The sequence below is a fragment of the Serinus canaria genome, chromosome 1A (assembly GCF_022539315.1).
Source record: "Serinus canaria isolate serCan28SL12 chromosome 1A, serCan2020, whole genome shotgun sequence".
NCBI lineage: Eukaryota > Metazoa > Chordata > Aves > Passeriformes > Fringillidae > Serinus > Serinus canaria.
Genome location: NC_066314.1, coordinates 5779363 through 5801082, shown reverse-complemented (window position 1 = coordinate 5801082; position 21720 = coordinate 5779363). Strand labels below are relative to the sequence as shown.

General features: G+C 37.6%; 1 protein-coding gene across 2 annotated transcripts in view; it reads left to right on the top strand.

Moving 5' to 3' along the window:
* USP6NL (USP6 N-terminal like) overlaps positions 1 to 21720 on the top strand; it is a 112960-nt gene that overhangs the window by 86931 nt on the left and 4309 nt on the right. For both annotated transcript variants that reach the window (XM_009086901.4, XM_018910378.3), the window contains 7 exons: positions 184 to 293; positions 2521 to 2569; positions 4215 to 4335; positions 7474 to 7568; positions 9125 to 9190; positions 9278 to 9377; positions 11456 to 11608. In XM_009086901.4, the coding sequence (XP_009085149.1) occupies positions 184 to 293; positions 2521 to 2569; positions 4215 to 4335; positions 7474 to 7568; positions 9125 to 9190; positions 9278 to 9377; positions 11456 to 11608 (694 nt within the window). The remainder of the gene's footprint in view (positions 1 to 183; positions 294 to 2520; positions 2570 to 4214; positions 4336 to 7473; positions 7569 to 9124; positions 9191 to 9277; positions 9378 to 11455; positions 11609 to 21720) is intronic.

The window sequence follows — 21720 nt, the reverse complement described above, 5'->3', positions numbered from 1 at the left end:
CTCATGGAATTTGTGCATGTACACGCTTATTTTGGAAGTTAAAACTGTTAATCTTGTAACTTGCTATCCTGTATGTTTTAAATCCCATGATGGCAATTAATTCAACATAGCTGTACAGTCAAGCAGCTTTCTGCTTTTTTAGAGTTCACAATTTTAAACGTCTGTTCTTTACTGTACTCCCAGAAATTGAAGTGTCAAGCACGAGGGTCTTCACCAGATATTCGGCAAATTGACCTCGATGTGAACCGCACGTACAGAGACAACATCATGTTCCGGGACAGATACGGTGTCAAGTAAGTAAACTTGATCTCCCCAGAGATCAAGATTTAGATTTTTAGATTTTGTATTCTTCCTTTATCTAATTCAGAACCAAATAAAGCAGTCTTTTTGTAAGTGAGCATTTAATTGTTTACAACTGTAGGCCATAGTGCTTTTGGATTTCTTCAAAATGTTTTGTTTCATTGTAATTTTTTTGCTGCCACTAGAGGAGGAATATTAGGCAGCTGTCATCTTTAAAAATGCTTAATAGTGAAAAAAGTGGGGATGCAAACATCAGTATTGTTGCTTGCTTGCAGCATCAGCAACCTGCTGAGAAAAAGAGGGTATTTTTCCCCTTCTGTCTCTGTATTAGTTGAGTTTTTAATCTCCTTTTCTTGCCAAGGCAGATTTTATGGTAGTCTGCTGTTCTCAAAAAGTGGTACTCAGAGCTGTGGGCTTTAATGTGATAATAAAAGAAACATTTTCTTACATTATTATTCTAGATATTTTGTGGAAAAATCCTGAATCAGGGGAATTTCTTGGAAGGCTGTAAGGAAGGAGCACAGAGCAGAGATTCCCAGGCTGAGATGGTTCCATGCAGCCAGTGCAGTTCTGATCCATTTCTGCAGGGCTGGCAGTGCCTGTGCTCCTCAGGCCTCTCTGTGTTCTGTGCACACATTTTAGATGTCAACAGGAGCTCGTTGCCTCTTCAGTTTGGGGTTAACACAAGCAGAGCCAGCTCCAGCTCCTGTGGCTGGTGTAACCATGCCCTCAGAGTCCACAGGAAAGCCTTTGGCTGCCTAAAGCAATTTCACACTTGGAACAGATCTCAGAATTACTGTACATATATTATGCATTTCCAGCAATGCCTCGATGAAAAATTCAGAAATCATTTCACATAGCAATGAAATAAAATCCCCTGGGTGAGTCAATTGCTTGTTTGACTTTTAAGAAGACTGCATGTCTTTGAAGGTTCATTCTTTTACAGGTCTTCAGTGCTACCATCTAGTGTAAATAATGCTGAAATCACTGTTATTCTGTGTAGGGAACTGTGCATGACATTGAGCTCCTATGCTCAGTTTCATGTGGTCAGCTGAGGTTACAGGAAGTTCCAGTGTTCACTCTTAGTTTGTCTTTGTAAAATGAGGCTCCAGCTTAAAGTTCTAGCACCTTGTTACACTTTTCTTTGGTTACTGGAGAATGGCTAAGCTTCAGTTCTGCAAGAGGGTGAACCAAAATGCCACAATGCAGATGTTTTGATAAAATTCTCCAAGTATAAATCCTCTTCCCAAATGAAAATAAGTACCTTCTGGCTTGTGCTTTCTTTTATTTAGCCTGCTAATATGTCTTTCCATTCATTGATTAGTAACAGGGAGAGAATTTTCACTGGACAGAAAAAGGACAATATGCAAAGCTCTGCTGTTAAATTTTAGCAGTTTTACTTGAAGATCAAAGTAGGCATTCAGGTATCCAGATTCTCTCCTGAACAGGTGACAAAAAGTAGCTGTGAGTTTAAAGTTGATTATGAGAGCTCTCCACTGTTACTTTCATACACAACTTGGAAAGAGCAGAGTGGTGCTGGCTGGTTTGGTGGTGTTTGGGGCTTTTTCTCTGCCTACCTTCACAACTTAGACTGTTTTGCAGAGAGCAAGGGGCCTCTACAAAGCTTTCTGTAATTCTAGCTCTGAAGTACCCAGAGATCAACAGAGGGTTGAGCACAGGATGCTGAGCCAGAGTTAATATTGTTTTTCTTCAGTTTGACAGTAGCAGTCACTAGAGCAGACTTTAATTTCAGTGCCAAGATTAAGACACCTTTGTGGCTGCTTTGTGTATTTCACATCTTCACTTCTACATCTCTGTTTGGAATCAGTAACAGCTGTTAGTGTTTTGCAAGCACAGGAAACAAGTTTGGGGAGTTTAAATTTTGGCATTCAGAATAAATCAGTGTTTGAAATGTCACCCATGCAATGTTTCACTTTATCTGTCTGTAAAAGTGATGATGTGTCACTACTCTCTTCTAATGTATATTGATACTTTTTGAAACATTTCAATGTGTAAAACATCATAAAGGTGCTAATTACAAAATAGGCTTGAAATCAGAAGCTCTTATTGTTGTCAAACCTGGTTTATCCTGTTCTTTAGTGCTAGACAAGTTAAATTTGGAAAACATGTTTCCAAAATGCAGTTCACTGCTTCTATGTTTTTCTGTTTTTATAAAAGATAATACTATAGTTTTTTCATTTTCTGCTCTTATTTCTCCAGGCAACAATCTTTGTTCCATATTTTAGCTGCATATTCTATATATAATACGGTAAGCTGTGCTCCTTCACACTTAAATCTGCTTTCTCTGAATGTGCTCTAAGATAATAACTTGCATCTCTTTCTCCCTAAAACAAACATTTCAGAGACCTTTAGAAGTACACAGAAAAAAATTATTTGTTGACATATTTTGAGCTGAAGTTAAAGCATTTGAATTATGAGTTTTATTGGACAGACTGAACTGTGCTTACAATTTGTAATAAGAATACTGAATTTGTCTTGTGCTGCAGTGTTATGTGACTGATATTTCCTCCCATTATATTATCTGCCTCCCTTTCATTTGAATGATGGAGAGGAAAATACTGCAGAAAGAAGCCCAGAGGTGTATTTCATAACCTGAAAGGTTAAAAAAAATTGGAATTAGTTTAAAAGGTTGCATCTTTACATAAGTGCTTGGTCTTGGCTGCAGTCCTGAATGGGATTTATTAGAGTGGGGCTCCCAGACTGTATCATAAGGGTTAGAAGCTTATATGTTTGGTAATGTCTTTTGGCTGTATGCTAAAAATAGAAAAAGAAATGCCTTCATGTCCACATTTAACTGTGGTTTAACTGTCCCTCATTCCTTGGGCCCATTTTGAGCATTTCTGTACATCTTCCATTTTATATCCATTAGCAACTGCCCAGAAGTCAGTATAAAATATGTTAACTTTAGAAGAGGAAAGAGAAATTAAAGCATATACTTGAATTAAATACTGGTTGGTTTGGATTTTTTCGAAGTTCTAGGAAATGTAACCTTTCTGTCTGACCTTTTCTACCTTATATAAAATACTGAACTGGTATTTTCAAGTTGCGTGAATAATTATATTTAAAATCAATCATCAAAGTGTGATTGTGATGATGAGAATATTTTAGTGAAATTTTTATTTTGCACTTCTTGTTGTATTTTTAAGTATTTATTTTGCACTTCCTGTTGTATTTTTCCTCTTAATGTGTAGCAGTTCTTATGCTTTGTTTTTATCTCTAGAATAAAGTTGTGCTAAGAACTTGTAAACCTGAAAAAACTTACTCTACAATTAAGTAATTGTCTTTACAAATACTTTATTGATGGGGTTATCTTTGCAGATGAATGATAGTGACAGCTGGTTCCTGCCATAAAATCCAAAATTAATAGCAGTGGAAGTACTCAAGTTCAGTTTTGGAAGAATAATTTTTTTTCTTTGGGTTTATTACAGTTGCTTGCTATTGGGCTGCTAAAGTTGAGCAAGTTTATAGTTACAGGTCACTGTTGAATATTCCTGTGTTTATCAGATGGTGTCCTGACTGTAAACAAGAACAAAGCCAGATACTCTCACCCTCCATAAAATCCCCCAAATTACAATTAAATGACAAATGCATCATTGGACAAAAAGATGATACAGTAACTTGAAAATATTAGTACTAGCCAAGGATTTTGTTCATCAGTAGTGAGTTCTAATGAGCAATCAATACTTCCAGGTTACTTTTCAGTTGGAGGGTTGTGCATCATTCCTTCTATCTATCAATATTTTGAATACTTAAATATGAAGTGTGTTTGGTGGGAAGCTTTACCATCAGGACAGGCATCATCTTTCCTGCACTAACTCAAAGAAGAGCTAAAAGCTCATGGCCATGAGGCTTTTGTTTCCAGCATTTTAATATTTCCACTGTATGATTTCCAGGAAGTTGGATACTGTCAGGGAATGAGCCAGATCACAGCTTTGCTCCTGATGTTCATGAATGAAGAAGATGCCTTCTGGGCCTTGGTGAAACTTCTCTCTGGTCCAAAGCACGCTATGCATGGTATGGAGCTTCCTGTCAGTGTATTTAGGTTTCAACCTGTCCTATTTAAGCTGTAAATTATTTGAAAATGAAACTCTTCTGTTCTGATTGGTCAAAAATAAAACATAATGAGAGCTTTAAACTTGGGGGAAGTGTTGGATGTTACTGGAACTCTCGTCCATAAGAGAGAGTGATGGTTTTTATATGTGATATCTTTCAAATAGTTCTTAATGAAAATCAGATGGTTTCCTCTTCTTTTATTCTCTCAGGGAATGTAACCAATTGAAAACTGGTTATGTAGACATCTATATAGTAATAAAAGAGTAGTGGAAGCCTAATACAGAATGTGTAAAGTAATATTGCAGCTGTGCTATCGTTTGGCAGGACAGGAATCTACAGTAAAAAATGGACTTGTGTCTAGGCATGAACTTCAGGCTTCTCAGTTTTAGCTCTACCTCACACAGAATTTCCTGCTCTCATGGTATTGTTGCTCTTGTGTTATTGGTGGTTCTCTCTTTCCATGCCAGATTTAGTATGATCTATGCATATTCCATGGCTGTTGGTATGGAACAAGTCCAGGAATTCCAAAACATTTGTGGTGTTACAGTTGAGGTGATTTAGAAAAGCTGTGCTTCTTGGAAGCCTGCAAAAGTAAATGTCATCCAGAACTTGGGCTTTTTAGCAAATTTCCAACAAGTTCTAGCTGCTTTTACCTGCTGAAGAATTTCTCATTCTGTGATATCTTCCTTCCCATGCTTTTCATTGTTCCTGGATCTTCTCCACCCCCAAAACCAAGGCATAGTTTGTTATTTTGCTGTTTACAGTTCTGCAGAACTATCCTCTCAGGGGAAGGAAAAAAAGTGTGATCTGATGTCAATGTCATAAATGAAATTTTAGGTTCATCAAATGTCAAAAGATTTTCTTGGAGCTTTACACAATGATAACACAGACTAAAAGCATCTTACAAAAAAAACCCCAACTATAGAGTTCATAGTAATCTAAACCAAACCTGTGCAACTGCAGCCATGTAGAATATTGAGCTCCTCAAAGCTCACAGAAAATTCTTACTTTGGGGGAAGTAAGTCAAAATCAGGTCCTTATTTATCAAATCATGTGCATGATAAACTAGAGGATAAACACAGGCAGATGAGTTGCTTGAGATGTTGCAGACCTCCCTCCTTCCCTCCTTTATTCCTGTCACACACCTGTTGAGTGATGGGAGAGAAAGGAGGGAGCTTTGGGTAGCCCAAGGCTTGATGAGCTTCTCCTCAGGGCATATGAACCATTGTGTCACAGCTTTATTATACACATGAGACTGTTTTGGAGTGCCTGTTAGGCAAGTTTGCATTTATAGAGGTTGATAAAACTTTAATTATAACTCATATGTTCCCAATTTATCTTTCATTAAATGTTGCCAACTAGTCTAAGGTTCTGCTTTCAGCAGGTAGGACCAAATAATCTCCAGAAGTCCTGTCCAACCTGGATTTCCTGTGATTCCTTGGGTTTATCTGTTTTAAATGTCACTGTGCATCTGTAAATATCCCTGTAGATTCTGGAAAGGAAACTTTAAACTGAGAAAGGAAACTTTAAACTCAGGAAACTGACTTAATTGATGCCATATTTCAGTTTGCACTTTCTATGTTCTTCCTTGGGGAAAGTAGCTTAAAGCACTGTCTTTAAAACTTGAGGAATTTCGATTCCAAATTACCAATATCCATGAGGAAAAACTTTTATAGTTGCCCTTGAAGGCACTGCCCATCAGACAGTTCTCTGAAATGGGCATCTGCCTATGGAAATCATGGGAGTGGGCTAAGAAATTCAGTTAAAATCCTGTTGGCAGGATTAAGATGGTTAAAAGCTCCTCCCCACAGACAAGGTTTTTCATGGGTTTTTTTCAATTTTACCTGTGATACAGCAACCTGGAATACTATTTGGGTGCAGCCCATTAGCCAGACTAATTTCTAGTATAAAACTACTTGAAATCAAGAGATGAATTTGGCCTCTCTGGTATTTCATATTGTATGCAAGATGTAAAGTCTCTAGATGATAAAATACAGACATCTGACCCTGAAAATTATCTTCTTATTTGGAAGCTCTTTCCATTGATCTTTCTATAGTTTTAAAAATTCAGGATAATGAGTTGGTGTATGTAAATGTAAAAGAGCAACCTTTCATGGAAAAAGAACCTTTATTGTTATTGTTGATGGCTAATTAGCTTTGATGTAGTCACTGTTTACAGTAAGAAAAAAACCAAATGCCTTGCCTGTGTTATTGAAATTTCCTGATATGCAACCTGACATTTAAGTATTGTAGAATTTGCATTTGTATCTATGAAATACTAAACTTGTGTGAATCTGAGGTTTTAAATCTTGTGTCTTAGTGACTGTGCACTGAACTGCACAATTGGAACTAGAAAGATTTTGCTTTTTGGTTTGGGACTTTGATCACCTTTTTTTCTTTTTTTTTTTTTTTAAGTTGCATGGCTGCTATGGGTCTGTACTTGTTCTTCCAGTTTTCATACTGCTTAAAATATATTAGAGTTTTTTTTAACTTCAACTCTGCTGATACCTCATCTGGAAGGGGGACTCAGAGTTTTCCATGTGTAATCACTAAAACAATTAGATGGGGTTTTAATGCCCTTTGTTTCAGTTGTGTGAGCTCACAGTCTTTACTTATAGGATATAATCATGATATTTGTCTGGCTAGAATATCCTTATCTTTTTTATGGTCTTTTCTTCAATGCAGACAGTTCTAGTAGATACCTATGCTGTTTGCCCTTCCTTCATCAATTTTCTGGGCTATAATTTCAATTTTAGTGGGTGAGGATTGTGATTCTTTGTTTTGGTTTTCTTTGAAAGAATAATTATAAATGTGCTTTCCACTTGATCTTATATTGGTTTGACTAATGTAGGACTGATGGATCTGCTGTCATTTGTCATTCTGATCTAATATTTGTCACTAAGGGAATATTTTGATTGTAGCTATTTAAGGAGCAGCAGGAGTATGTGCATATCTGTATAGAGACATCAAAATATTGTTATGAATGTCTATTCAGATGCAATGGTCTCATAGAAGGATAATGTTCTTGCAGCCTTAATGGCTCTTTTTATATCATTTTATAGTACAAACACTTGTTAAGTGGCCACCTTCTTTTCTTAGGTTTTTTTATTCCTGGTTTTCCAAAACTGATGAGGTTTCAGGAACATCATGACAAAATTCTGAAGAAATTTTTGTCCAAACTGAAGGAGCATTTGGTAAGTATTTATTTCACTATGCAAGTCATGCAAATTTACAGCTTTCTCCCCTGTTTCAGTTCAGGTGAACCCACTAGATCGAGAATAAGCAAACTTCAGGAAAAACTGTGAAGTTTTAAAAGGCAGAAGTGTTGTTGTTTTCATTATAGACAAAGTTATGGTGCATCTTGACAAAGTTGTGATAAAATTAGATCATAAGAGTGATTAATTTGGGTGTCTGTCTCACTTTGCACCTCTGAGTTAAGGACAACGTGTGGTTCTTCTGTTTGGCCTTGTGTGAGCTTCTGTAAGCAAACTGATGCTAGAACATTTTATCAGGGGCTCTTTCTGTGTTTATCTTGTGGTTCATCTCTGGACAGAGGTGACCTTAGGACCAACCAGTTTAAATTTCTATTTTAAAAATAACCTTTATAAGAGGTGTTAATGGTCCGTTTAAAATACTTCTATTTTCATTAAGCTACATGTAGAATTTTACCTCTTTTAATGCTTTTAAATAGAAAATAATATCCCTTTTCTTAAACATTGGCTAAATATTTAATATTTATTCTAAGATGTGAATTACTTTTCTAATGGGAGAAAAATGCCCCTCCAGTAAGCATCAAGAATTTCATTTTACAGTACATTGGTGCTGCCAGAATCCATCTCCAGCTCTTAAAAGTTAGTGTAAGAGGTGCTCACTTGCAGCAACATCTTCTTCCTCATGTCTTCCTGTGAGAGTGTCACTAAAATGAGCCAGTGTTAACTCCTGAAAGACAAAAGTACAGCCTGCACATAAACCAAAGGGATTTGGCCCATTGTTTTATTCAGTGTTTGTATAACTCAGTTCTCAAATTTGGTGCTTAATTTTTGGCAAAGCTGAATCTGCTGAACATAGAATATGATGTTATCCCATAGTTAAAATTCAGGATTTCTTAACTTTCCTGCTTTTACTTTGGCTTTTCTTCTTACTGTGGAAAGGACTTTGAAGAGCTCCACAAAGCTGCAGAGAAGCTTTAGGAATCTTTGAATGGGAGTCATACCTGATGGATTATCTGTGCTCTAGGGGAACTCAGGCCCCTTAATCAAGAAATAAAATTGCTTATCAGCCTACATCCTGTTTGAGGCCCAATGGTCAAAGAATTAGGTTGTTTTCCAATAATTTCTGGTGGATATGTATTTTTGTAAGGAAGTCCTTTCAGCCTTGCTACAGAGAAATGAAAGACTTAATGGACCCCATGCCTGAACTTGGGTTGTTTCAGAATATTGATTTATTTTCTTGAGAGACGATTTTATCCTTTGCTACCTCTGTCCCAAGAATATGATAAAAGTCTAGGATGTATTAATACTTCAGCACCTCTAAGTGCATGTTCTTCAGGTGGTGAAATTAATGAAGAAAAGCTATAAAAACCAGAATTTGCCTCTGTTGGATTGAAGTAACAGTGTCTTATATAGTAAAATTAATTATTTATGGTGACTATTGAGTACATTAGCCTCAAGGGGAAAATGTTTTTTCATGGAGAATGCAAGGCATTACTTGGGTTTTTGAAAGTATTTTTCAACTTCTGTGTTGTTTGCAGGATTCCCAGGATATGCCCACCAGCTTTTACACAACCAAGTGGTTTTTTCAGTGTTTTCTTGATCGTGTGAGTATGTTTTTCTTTCTGTTGCTGTTTTTAATTGTGACTTGGGGCAGACTGTTCTCACAGCATTGCCTGATTCTGTCATTGCAGACTCCCTTTACATTAAGCCTCAGGATATGGGATATCTACATACTTGAAGGAGAGAGGATTCTCACTGCTATGTCTTACACAATTCTGAAACTGCACAGAAGTAAGAAAGAAATCTGTCAAACCTTTGAAACCTAAACAGAGGTTCAGCTAGTTTTGTTCTCATTTTGTGTAGTTGGACCTTAATGTGTAAAAAATCTTAGTTTCCCACGTGCTGCTTCTGATAGATATTTTTCATTCCTTATGCATAGAAAGTTAAAAATCTCTGCTTTATAATTGTGTGTGTGTTGTGGGTTGATCTTGCCCACCAAGCTGCTCTATCCCTCTCCTTTTCAGCAGGACTGGGAGAAGGAGAAAACAAGATGGACTTTTCTAGACACCAGGGCAGCTGGGGGGAAAATTAACTCCATCTCAGCTGGGCCCAGTGCAGTGTGATTGTCAAACAGAAGTATTTATTAGAGTAAGGAAGTTATTTGGACCTGAAGTCAGTTGTATTACTGACTAAACAATGGGGGAAAGTGTGGTAGTTTCATGGTGTGGAAATGGCTTCTTCAGCCACAGGATTTAAATTAATCAAAAAACACACACAGAATCAAGACTGTGCTACTAAATGCTGAAAATCTACCAGCAAATACCTCAGCAACAAGGAATCACCAGTCTGTGTCACTTTATACCATTGCTTGTCCAAGAATGTAATTAAACTCCAGAAATTCTCTAGACTGCCCATGAACTTCTCCTTCCTCTCTTGAATTTGGGTGAAGTAAAATTTGAGATTTTGAACAGAGCTGTCTAAAGCGTTCCCCAAAGTGACTTGGCATCCTAAGTTCCAGGGACCCTAAAAGCTTTTGAAGGTGGATGGTGGCTTCTAAATAGATTTGAGCATTTTTAAGGATGATAATTTGTAGCTCAACTTTGAGACACTCTTCCTGTGGGACTTGGGCTTTCTGAGTGAAGTCACTTGACTCTATGTAAATGCTGAGGTCTGTGTGGGGCCCACAGAATCAATGTTTTAATTTCCTTGCTAGTTTATCCTTCTTGAACTGTGGTGATGCTACCTCACTGTCTCACTGGGATGTTTTCATTAGTTTGTTCATGAACAACTTAGAAAAATGGCACAGGTTACCTTCTACATTTTTGCACTTGAGAAGCTAAACACACAGAGGCAAATCATTAGGCTTAACATTTTGTTTTCTCTTCTTTATTTGCAAATAGAAATCTACTTGATTTTTTTTTTAATTCACCACTCTTTTAATGGGAAGACCTGAGGAAAAAGTCTCAGTGTGGATTTGCTTGCTTAGCAAGAACACAGCAACTTCCTCCATGATCAAACACTGAGAGAACCTCATGGCAGCAGAGGAGATGAGAGGGCTGGCAGAGAGGCTGGCAGAAGACAGATTCTGATTTGTTTTCCAATTTCTTGTCTGCCCTCAAAAACATGGATGGTATATTCAGTCAGTGAGAGCATTTTTATTACAGCACCAAACCAGTTTTTTTATGGTTTCCATATTGAAATTATGCATCTGAAACTTTTGATAATGTACAAATGATGAAAAAAGAGACATGGGTATGCAGTTACAGCCTTGCAATCCACATGGCCTCACTGCTGTGTAAAAAGGGAAACAAAAATAATCTGATAATTATAAAATGATTTTCAAAACATGACCTGAATTTTCAGAGAGCTTGAAGCAATGGTTCTGAAGTGTGAACTGCCATCATCAGCTCATTGGGAGTTAATTCAGTTGTGAATGAGGGTGCTGTAAACAGGGATTTTTAAAATGTTTATCTGCTTTTCAGAGCTCCTAATGAGAGAGATGATGTCTGTTGTACAGATCCACAGCAGTGGTTGTAAGTTGAGGATGCAGGCTGACAAGTAAAGGCCTGAAGCTGTTGGACATGAGAAGGCTGAAGGAGGGTGACTTGTTAGTTTTCTGAAGGTGCCCCTTTTTGAAAAACACCATCCTAAGTAAAGAATAATGTGTAGAAAGGATTTCCATGGTGACTTGCAAGTGAAATTTTAATGTATTTTTAGATCTCTAGTTGTAGAAATCTATTATCTGCTTAATAAACAAGTGTTTTTCATTCTACTTTGAAAACAAAAGCACCTCATTACTAAAGTACATTTTTCAGTGTTCATTATCAAGATGTTTTAATGTATTAATGTCATATTTTCTCCTTATGTAGAGCATCTGATGAAATTACAAATGGAAGAGCTTGTAGAATTTCTGCAGGAGTCTTTAGCCAAGGATTTCTTCTATGAAGATGACTTTGTAATAGAGCAGCTCCAAAATTCTATATCAGAATTGAAACGAGCAAAGCTGGATTTACCAGTAGCTGGTAAGAAACTTGCAAATATGCAGAGTTAGATATTTAGAGTTATTCACACATTGGTAATTTTTTAAATGTTAATTAATGCTGTTGAAAACTGTGCAAATATTTTCCTCTTCATCACTGCATAGATTTGGGGAGTTTTTACCCAAAAATTTTTACAGTGTAAAATTACCACTTTTCCTTTCATGGATATTCCTCTTCTTTTGGTGTTTTGTTTCCTGCTTTTAAGGTAATGGCAAAGCACTGTGAAAAGTACCATGTTCTGGTATTTTATTAACTTGAATTTATAAAACCTTTCTGATAGAGGATCAAATATCAAGGTTTCCAAGTGTCTGAAACACTGCATTTCCAGAGAATCCAGACTGTTTTGTAGATTGATTAGGTGTGGACCAAACTTCAGGTCAAATAGCTCCTTCTGTTTGTCAAATCCAGATTTTTAATTTTTTGCAAGTGATAGACTTGCTGGGTGTTTAGTGGAATAGTTTTCATTGTTTCTTTTTAGCCTTTCTGCTTTTTGGTTGCAGATAAGAGATGGTTGTTTCATGTGACCTTACTTATGAAATGTATAGGATCTCTTCAAGATTCTATTCTTTTTTCTAACCCTATCCCCATAGTCTTTAATTAGAATTTTTCTTGTGATTAGTCAGAGTCCTTTTACTTTATCCTTGCTAATTGTAGAAAAGTATGTGAGAAAATGCTTTTTAAAAAATTCCAAACATGGCAGAATTTACCTTGAAGTAACTTTATTAAGTTGCTGTGGTTAGCTTTCAGAAGTTAGGAAGTGTCAGAATAAAGGTTGCCTGTGTAGCATTGTTGTGTTAATTTGTTCTTTCATTAATGAACTTAATTTTTCTGTTTCTGTTGACATTATTTATTGCATGTAGTATTGGGCTGTGTCAGAACTCCTCATCACAGGTAATATCTTTTTTACCTGGTTCTTCAGATCTGTTCCTATGGAGTACAAACACTTTCTGTGTATTTGTTTCTTATTTTGCTTCCTCTCCAAGTTCCCATTTCTCTTGCTCCCTTTTCCTTTGTTTTTCCTTGTTCCTTAAGTCCTGTACAATCTGTCCACCAGAATTTCTTTCACCCACAACAGGTCTAAGTCTACTTTCTGCCCTTTTCATCTGTTGCTTTCCCTTTCTCACCACAGCGTTCCTATTCTACCATCTTTCCATCCTTTTTCCCCAAGATGAGTTTCAGTTTTGACTTTCTCTTCAGAAAATTCTTTCTCCCTACACTTCAGCCAGGTGCTGTCTCAGGTGTCTTGTGCAGTGGGTGACAAATCTGAGCAGCTGTGTCCTTCAGCATCAGTGCCACACCACCATGTTACAAGGAGGTGGATCATAGGAGTCCTGTTCAGTCCTAAGTACAGACTTCTCCATGGTTAAGTTTGAACAGTGAGGGGTTATCCCAACAGCTTCACTTGTCTGTAGACACATAGATTTTTTTTATGGATGTGGTAAAGTAAATTTCATCAGTGAAAAGTTCCACTTGAAACTGATGGGGGAACAGTTGGGAAAGATTTTTGTAGCTTGCTGCTTGATGGAGGTAGTGTATCTTCCATGTATGTAAGTCATATTGAGATTTTCTGTGGAAAATACAGAATTTACTGGAAATTCTTGATGCAGAAGGCAGAAAGTCTGTTCCTAACTTGTTTGTTTTAAGGCCTTTGTTTTGGTAGAACATAAAATGTCTTCAAGTGAAAGTTTGTTTGAGAATACTCTGGATTTTCATAGAAAATTCAAGGAGGATTTAGGTGACATAAGAGTCACCCACATTGTGACAGTAAAATGTGAGACTCACTGAGTCTTCTTGTGGATACCAACAGCAAGGAATGGTGACTGTATCTTCTTCCTGAGACACTTTGGCAGTGGGATGCAGTGGTTTGATTTCACACCATGCGCACTTAGGTGTAACCTCTGATACAGTGAGCTGAGAGCATGCTAAGTGTTTTGGGCCACATTGGTTCTTAATTTTGGTAGCTAAAATCAGTGACAAAATGTCTTTTGTGTGTTGTTCTTTTTTTCCCTTGAACATGAATGAGAAGCTTTAATTTTAAAATAGGAAGAGCAAAGCCAAAATGAAGTGTATTTTGGTGCTGGAATTGAGCTTTTTCCTTTTTGATTTCAGATTAACCTGGGCAAGCCTTTCTGTGTGGAATGTTTTTGCCAGGGGTGGAAGGGAACATTATTTAACCTTTCACAAACTAAAAATAAGATACCTTCAGCCTAATCCCTGGGAATCTAGCTGATTTGTCTGCTCTTACTACTTGAGTGAGGCTGCCTCATTTGTTCTTGGTATGAATTTCTTAAGCCTCTGGTTTTATTTTTAAAAGTTTTCTGCACTCTCCTGATTTTGGTTTTATTGATCACTGTCTTCAAGCAGTATTCTTTTTCAGGTTTTGAACATTCTCTAGACATTCAGCTTTGCTCATGTGTTGTGGTAGGATACCAGGTGCCCTCCTCAGCTGGACAGAGGAGAGAAAACAAAACAAGATTTCTGGATCAATATAAAGTCAGAGAGAGAGAGATCACTCAGCAATTGCCATCATGGGGAGAACAGACTTGACTTGAGGAAATTAACTGAATTCATTATCAATTAAATCAGAGTAGGATAGTGAGAAATAAAACCTTAATAAAAACTTTCCCCCACTCTTCCCTTCTTTGTGGGTTCAACTTCACTCCCAGTTTTTTTCCACCTCCTCCTTCCCGGCAGCACAGGGGGCAGGGAATGAGGGCTGTGGTCAGCTCATCATAACATTGTTTCTGCTGCTTCTTCCTCCCAAGGTGAGGAGTGCTCGCACTCTTCCATTTCTCCAGGGTGGGGTCCCTCCCACAGGCTGCCAAAACCTGGCCATGGAACCTCCATGCAAATGTCTGTCTGGCTCTACTCTCTTTACTACCTTGAATTTCACTGTTTTTCTTCTAATTTCATCTAAAACATAGGAAACTATTAGAGGTGATACAGCCATTAAAAATACCAGCCTGCTCATTTAAGTATTCACCGCAGCCTGAGAAAATAATGTTTATTTTAGTTTTCTCCTCTGAAATCAAAGCACTGCTTCCTGTCTTGTACTTTTTTTTTTCCACTGAGCAAAAATTACACCTTTAAGAGCTAAAGTAAAAATGCATGTTAGGATCAAGAAAAAAAAAAATCTTCATCTTGCAGTTGCATCAGTATCAGTCATCCAGGAATAGCAGTCAGCTAATTAAGCTCAGTGGAATTTTCCATCTGGCATCCTTTGTTAGGCTGTATAGATTTTCCTGCCCTAGTAGGGTAAGCTGCAGTAGGATATTAAAAGAGGTAATAACTTTTGTGTTACTTTAAAGTGGATGTCTATTTATGTCTGATGTAGCTTTCTCTGGCTCACTTCCTCCATGGCTTCTCTCCCTGAATTAAGGAGCTCCTTGTTCCCTTCAGAGCACAGAAGGAAGGGAATTGTTTAATATTTTCTCTCTGACAAAGCCCTTAAAATGCTCATCCAGAGGAGATGGGTGTTCAGGGGATCCTGCTAATTTTGGTGTCAGTGATTGGCACTGTTTTTACCAGGGCTGTTATGCATAAAGAAGGCCAAGGATTTTTCTTCCTTTCTGTGCTAATTTCTAGTTTTGTGCTGACCAGTGCAGGGTAGCCCATAACAACTCCAACCTGCAGAGGGTGGTTTGGAACTCTGATGCTGTTCCTACAGCCCAAGGTGAGCATCCCTCTATTCCCATGGCTCTGGAGACAGGGGGCTGTGTGCTAAGCACACCTCTGACTGGGGAGCTGTGGGTTTTGACCTTGGAGAAGGGAGGCTGTGACAGCTGTACATACAAACTGTCCTTGAAGGTTCTTCTCTGACACAACCTCAAAAAGAAGAAATAGCAGTTGGTATTTTCTGGATTGCCTGGAATGTGCTGAAGGATGTCCACACCATGGCTGGTTCTTGAAGAGCACTCTCACCTAAATCTGTGTGAATTTACATATTCTCCTGGAGTCAGATCCAGTGTAAATTCAACCATCTCTTCCTTAATTCAAGGGTGATATTAAGACCATAATGTGAAAAATTTTCTTGGTATACACCATTGATTTCCAAAATTCCTCAATGCAAATTCTTCCCTTGTCTGTTATTTAAAACAGCAGCTAAATTCTATAAATGCTCACGAGATATGGATAGAATTTCTAGCTTTGCTGTAATTTTTTTCCTGCAGGACTACATGAATAATGCAATGCTCAATAAACAATATTTATATATGGATAGATTTTTATAGTGTCTGACTTTAATAAACAGAAGTGCTTACCAGTGAAAGTTTCATATTAAAAATATGTTGCTGAAAGTAGTTTATTAATCCAGTGTTTTGTAAACAAGACAGGCCCATTTTCAGGGTGTGAAGCCTCTCAGGTCTCTTCTTGAGACAGTTTCTCACCTGTGTTTTAATATAAGGGTCCTGAAAAGGGTGGGCAGGGGGGTCTTGGTTTGGTTTTTTATGACTGAAAGTTTAATAGACTTTGCAGCAGCTGAAGGCCATAAATCAAAGACAAAGGTCTTGTACCTTAATTTTAAAGCAATATTGGCAAATTTGGAATCTGCCTGTATCCTTGTGATTAACACCACCTTTAAACTGCAGTTCTTCTAGTTTTCCCTATCTTTTCTGTGTTTGGGGAAAACTAGCAAAGTTTGAATCTTGCATTTGCCATAAATTTTAAAATGTTTATCTGATACTTATTTTTGAAGTTAATAAATTTATTATCAGTATCTTTTATTCAATGATCTGTTTTACACAGTGATCAGTCATAGTGCAGAAATGCATACTACCTCAGCAATCTATTAAATAATGTCTGTTCTCTCCTGTTAATGAGCCTTCTGGCAGCCAAAGTAATAGAAATATGTAAATCAGCTTGCCTTTCCTGTTTCTGATAGTGTCTTTCTTTTGGTTGTGTTTTGTTTCAGAGGAATTTTGGATTTTTCTCTTGTACTTCAAGAATACACAAGTAGCTATTTCAGACAATGCACTTCATGCTTTAATAAACTAAACTATTTTTTTCTGCCTTGTTTCTTGTGTGATGCAACTACTTTACAACACTATGAACTAAAATAATATGTGGAGTTATACTAATACAGTTAGTATATATCCTTAGCAATTCCAGACTTTGGCTTTGCATCATTTAAAAATCTTTACTGTTTAAAACTTGCATGATCTTAAACACATCATCCAGATAGTTGTGTTGGTCATTGTTCACATTGCTGTTTAAAACTGACTTTTCAAGGAAGTATATTTTCTGGAAGAAACGTGGAATTAGGCATGTGAAGCAGTGGTTAATTTTAGAAATTTCTTTTTTGCAAGGGCACCTTACAGATATGCAGCTGATCACCTGTATCTTCTGGCTAATAACCAAACCTGTTAAGATTTCTGTTGTTTTTCTGAATGCAGATGTTTATAAAACAAGTTTTCCTTACTGTCAGTACCATAAAAGTGACACAGCTGCAAGAGAGGCACACAGTGCTTTTAGTTCTCCCTTCAAGTTGTCCAGCAGTATTTCATTTAGCAACTCCTTTGCCAGTGATGGCTTATAAAGGAAGGAGGAGCAGAGGTTGACTTTCAGACAGCAGCTAGAGCTTCTAGTGCAGGCACTCAAGTTTCTTTAAAATTCTCTTGGTCTTGTAAACTGAAGAAGATGGGATGTCACTGGTCGAAAATAAACACAAAATTTCAAGTTGTCATTTTAAGAGGGTTTTTTTTAATGACCATTACTATCCTTGAAAATTGTGTTAGAACAGTCAAAGTGCATGTATTCTGGTGCTGAAATTAAGGACTAGACTGTTATTCACCGGAGAGAGCACTTAAAGCACTTTACTCCAATTACATGTCTGCTGCTCGATGCACGAGGCTGTTAGTGCCTCCTGAAGCAATTATCTCGAAAGTCTTGTAGTGCAGATCGACTTCCACTGGGTGGTGGCCAAGGCTTGTTTGAGCAGGAGGAAGTAAAGAGAGGCAAACTTTCTTTAAGATGGCTTGTCTTTCTTATCTTTTGGGGAACAGTCAGATCTGCTCATCCTTTTCATGTCAGGGAATATGTTTGCCAACAACAAACAAGCACCTGATTGTTCTTGTTTTGCTTAAGTTGTCTCCCTTTACTTCCATTGCTCTCCTTCCTCACCCATTTTTCACCACTTTTCCCTTGTTGTTTGCTTATTTTATGCTATATTGCATAGAAGCCACCTAAATCACTACCTTTCTTTCAAAGGAAAAATAGAACATCTATAGTTGCTGCTCTGTAAACTCTAATACAAGCTATTATAGTGCTTGTTTTTGGGAAAAGGCAGTGACTAAACTGTCTAGAAATCTACTCTGTTGAAGGAAGGAGAGAAGGATGAAAGTAGAGACATCCATATCTCACAGGAATACTGGCAACATGGGAGAAATCTCATTGCCCAGATTGCTTCAGGGGACAAAGGGACATTTTGATTATTGTACAGGTCAGAACAGTCACAGCTGAACTAGACAGCTTTGTGTTAACTTCTGGTTTTAAAATGCTTTCAATTCTTGTATGTAAACATCACAGATTGTACAGAAAAGCACTTGTCCCAAAAGTACTTCTTACAGAATTTGGCAGTTTCTCCATTTCTCAGTCAGACAGATATATCCAGACAGTGAATTAACTCAGATCTTGGATCAACAACACAAACAGATATTCAATTGAATTTCCTTTAAACATCCAACTAAAATTTCTTCCTGCTCAAATTGGAGGAGTTTGAACAGTGAGTGTAGTTGAAGTACTACAGGAGATGGTGGAGAGCTGTGTGTGAGGCTTTAGGCAGATTTGGAGTGGAAAAATGTTAGATAAAAGAAATGGGGCTTGAAGGAATTGGTGCTTTTGCATGCTTGTCTGGTGAGCTGTTTGTGTACCTCTTCAGGTAGAGATGTTTGTTGTGCCTTGGTTTCTTTTGTTTGCTTTTGCATGATGGTTTCTTATCCTCAGCTTTTTGCTTTTATTACCTTTTTTTCTTGCTAGCATGCACCAGCATGGGTTTCTTGCTGTTACTGCTGATAGTGGACTGCTTAAAGCATTCCCAAATACAGTTGGCATGCTCTTTGTGCATTTGAAGAGTGTCCCATTGCAGTCATGTGCATGGTGGTAATTTGGTTATCCTCTACTTATTTTGTGAACTTTCTTGGAACTTCAGGAGTCTTTATTTGTTTGTTTGTTTTTTTAAATTCTTGTTTCACTGGAAGTGGCAACTCTGTGTGTGTATAGGTATTTATGTATGATCTGTACACTTCAATTAGAATTAAGTAGCCATTTTGCAGTTTCAAAAAATTTCCTTTAGAAGGTGATTGATTTGCAAGATGTCTTTTTGCTGCAACATCATAGATCTTTACACAATTCCTTTCCTCTCAGTGCTTTTTATGGCTGGAGTGATCAGTGCTGGAGCACCTTTGAACCAGAGCAAGCTCTGTTCTGGTAGCCTTGATTTGGTACCTCCAGCAATGTGGCCTTGCTCAGTTCCACAGGCAGATGTGGGTGACTGAGCAACCAGTGCCCCTTGTTGGCATCCAAGGTCAAGTTAAACCAAGTGTTGTGGAAGTCCTGTGGCTGAGGTTTAACCTGTATTTCTTCTTTTCCCCACTGAGCCTTTTTCCTTTGTTCTGTATTTTGTTTTCTCTGACAGCACTGAGCTTTGGTGTTACCAGCCTATAAATACAGAATTGTGCTGTTAAAATGCAGAGGTTTTCTTCTAAATGAATCATTCTCTTGCAACATTTTCCTTGTTACTCAGGATGTGAATTAATGTTGAATTCTAACAATTTCACTGCAGACATGGCAAGATTTCTCTGATAGTCATGTTACAGCTGTGATTCATGTTACAGGATACATCATCTAGAGCAGGCAGCCCACATATGCCTGGCTGTAGAGGGTTCCTTTACCCTGAAATGAGAAGGAAAGGTGACACAAAGCAGCCTCGATGGAATTCAATAAAAATGTCTGCAGTATTCTCACTTGGCTTTATTAGAGCTTAATGGTAATTAGGAAACCTTAAGTGTGTGAAATTAAAAACCAGAACCTCACATAAACCCCACCTTTATAGTGCAACCTAGTATATTTAAAGGATCTCCTCTTGCTCTGTAGACATTTTTTAGAGTAAAAGCTGGGAGAAAATAAATCAGTTCATGCTTTTGATGACCCTGGGCAAATGAAGGAAGCATTGCAGCTACCAGCTACTGGTCTTCAGTTTTTTTTATATGTGACTAGAATACTTTAACTTAAAGAAAGTAAACACTTTTCTAAAACATGTCTTCTATACAAGGACAGAAATTAAATAATTTAGCAATGCTGCAGAGCCATTTTCCTGTGCTATTCCCTAACTACTTTGGATCTCCTGGATTAGCAGCCCATAAAGATTAGTTCTGTATGGCAGGTTTTTGGTATGTATTTTGTATGGACCAAAGTATTGTTTCTTAATGCAGATTTTATGCTATTTTAACATTCAAGATTAGTAAGACTGAAAGCACTGCAATCTATGGTTTAAGTAGCAGGAATATTTATTATGTACAGAATTCACTTTTATTTAGGAGACAAGATCTTCAGCTTTGCCTAATAGTGTATTTGAAGATGCAGATGGAATTAAATGATACAAATGCTTATTGCCAAACAGAAGCAAGCTCAGAAAGTGAACTCCTGTTCATAAAGACTAAACGAAACTTTGGAGAGGCTGGTGCAGCAGTCAGTGTATTGCAGAGCTGTTAAATCACCTCTTTACAGCATCCATGTAAGTCCTTCCTTTGTCCCCTCATCTCTTCTTCCAGTGGAGGAACACTCCCTTGCTGGAGGGTGCAGGTTTGAGAGTCCTGTTCCAGATTTTATTTGGGAATAGTGGGGGCCCATATGGAAAGAGATCAAACATCAGACTTGGAATTCCAAGAGCCACTCACTGGAGCCTAGTGCTGAGGCCTGGCCCCACCATTTTGCTGTATGTGAAGTGAGGTTTCTGAAGTTATTTCTGAAGCAAAGGGGAGGTTTTAGGTTTCCATATGACCTTTGGCCCTTACAAAGAAAAATCAGGAAAACAGTGGTTTAATTGTTTGGCAAATCTAGGCTGTTTCTGTTAAGCGGATTTATTTAGTTATCTTCTTGGCACCATTGTATTCTTCTCTGCTGTCCTCCTCCTGGCTGGCTCAAACTCACTTTTCCTTTTGTTTTGTTTATATAGCAACTGATCCGTGCTGGTAGTTTGTTACACTGTTATAACAAATAACAGTCACCTTGGCTGCTGGCTTTCCTCAGTGTGTCTGTATCAGGAACCACTCATCAAAGACTGAGCTCCTGCTCATGCCTGTGTAAATGAACATAGCTCACTTGTAACTGCAGCCCTTGTCAGGGAGAGACAGTTGTGTGTATTCACTCCTGTGAACCCTTAGAGACAAACAAAAAGAACTTAAATTACAAATAGCTAGAAAGTGAGGTGCTAACCCTGATCTCTGATGGGAAGAGATTCTACAGTCCTTGCCTTAGGAAGAAGCAGGGATTAGACAAAATTATTTTACCAACAGCCTTTTTATATTATTTATTTTGCTTAGCATTTAAGCAAGGGTAGCCATTTCTTTTTTCCTCTTCACAACAAAGCTTCTGTTTATAAATAGATACACAGTGAATAGGACTTGTTTGGTAATGCTGACTTTAAAACTTTTGTGGTGTTTTTTTAAATGCTGAACATCAAATGAATTAAATCTAGATTAATACATTTAATGAGAAGTGCATGACCTTTTCTTCTTATAATGGGAAAGTAATGGATTACACAATTAAATAAGTTATATGCAAGTAGATTTGATAAAATACTTTTGCTGTGATTATGGAGGGCATTGACTGCTAAGGAGAAGGATTGCAAAGAAAGAAGATTTGATGTGAGTTGTTCTGTGAGCAGCATTGAGCCATGACACACTTCTTCATTGTTTCTGTATGTCACTGTGGGTTGTTGCTCTGAGTCCCCACATTGTTGGTGTTTACCACTGGCTGTTGCAATGTGTTGAGCTCCAGTCTGGGAGAACTTTCCATTCCTGTCCTTGTTCTGTAAATGATGTCCTTGTGTCCTGCAAAACCCGCCCACGGAACACTCAATTGAAACCATGACGTAGCCA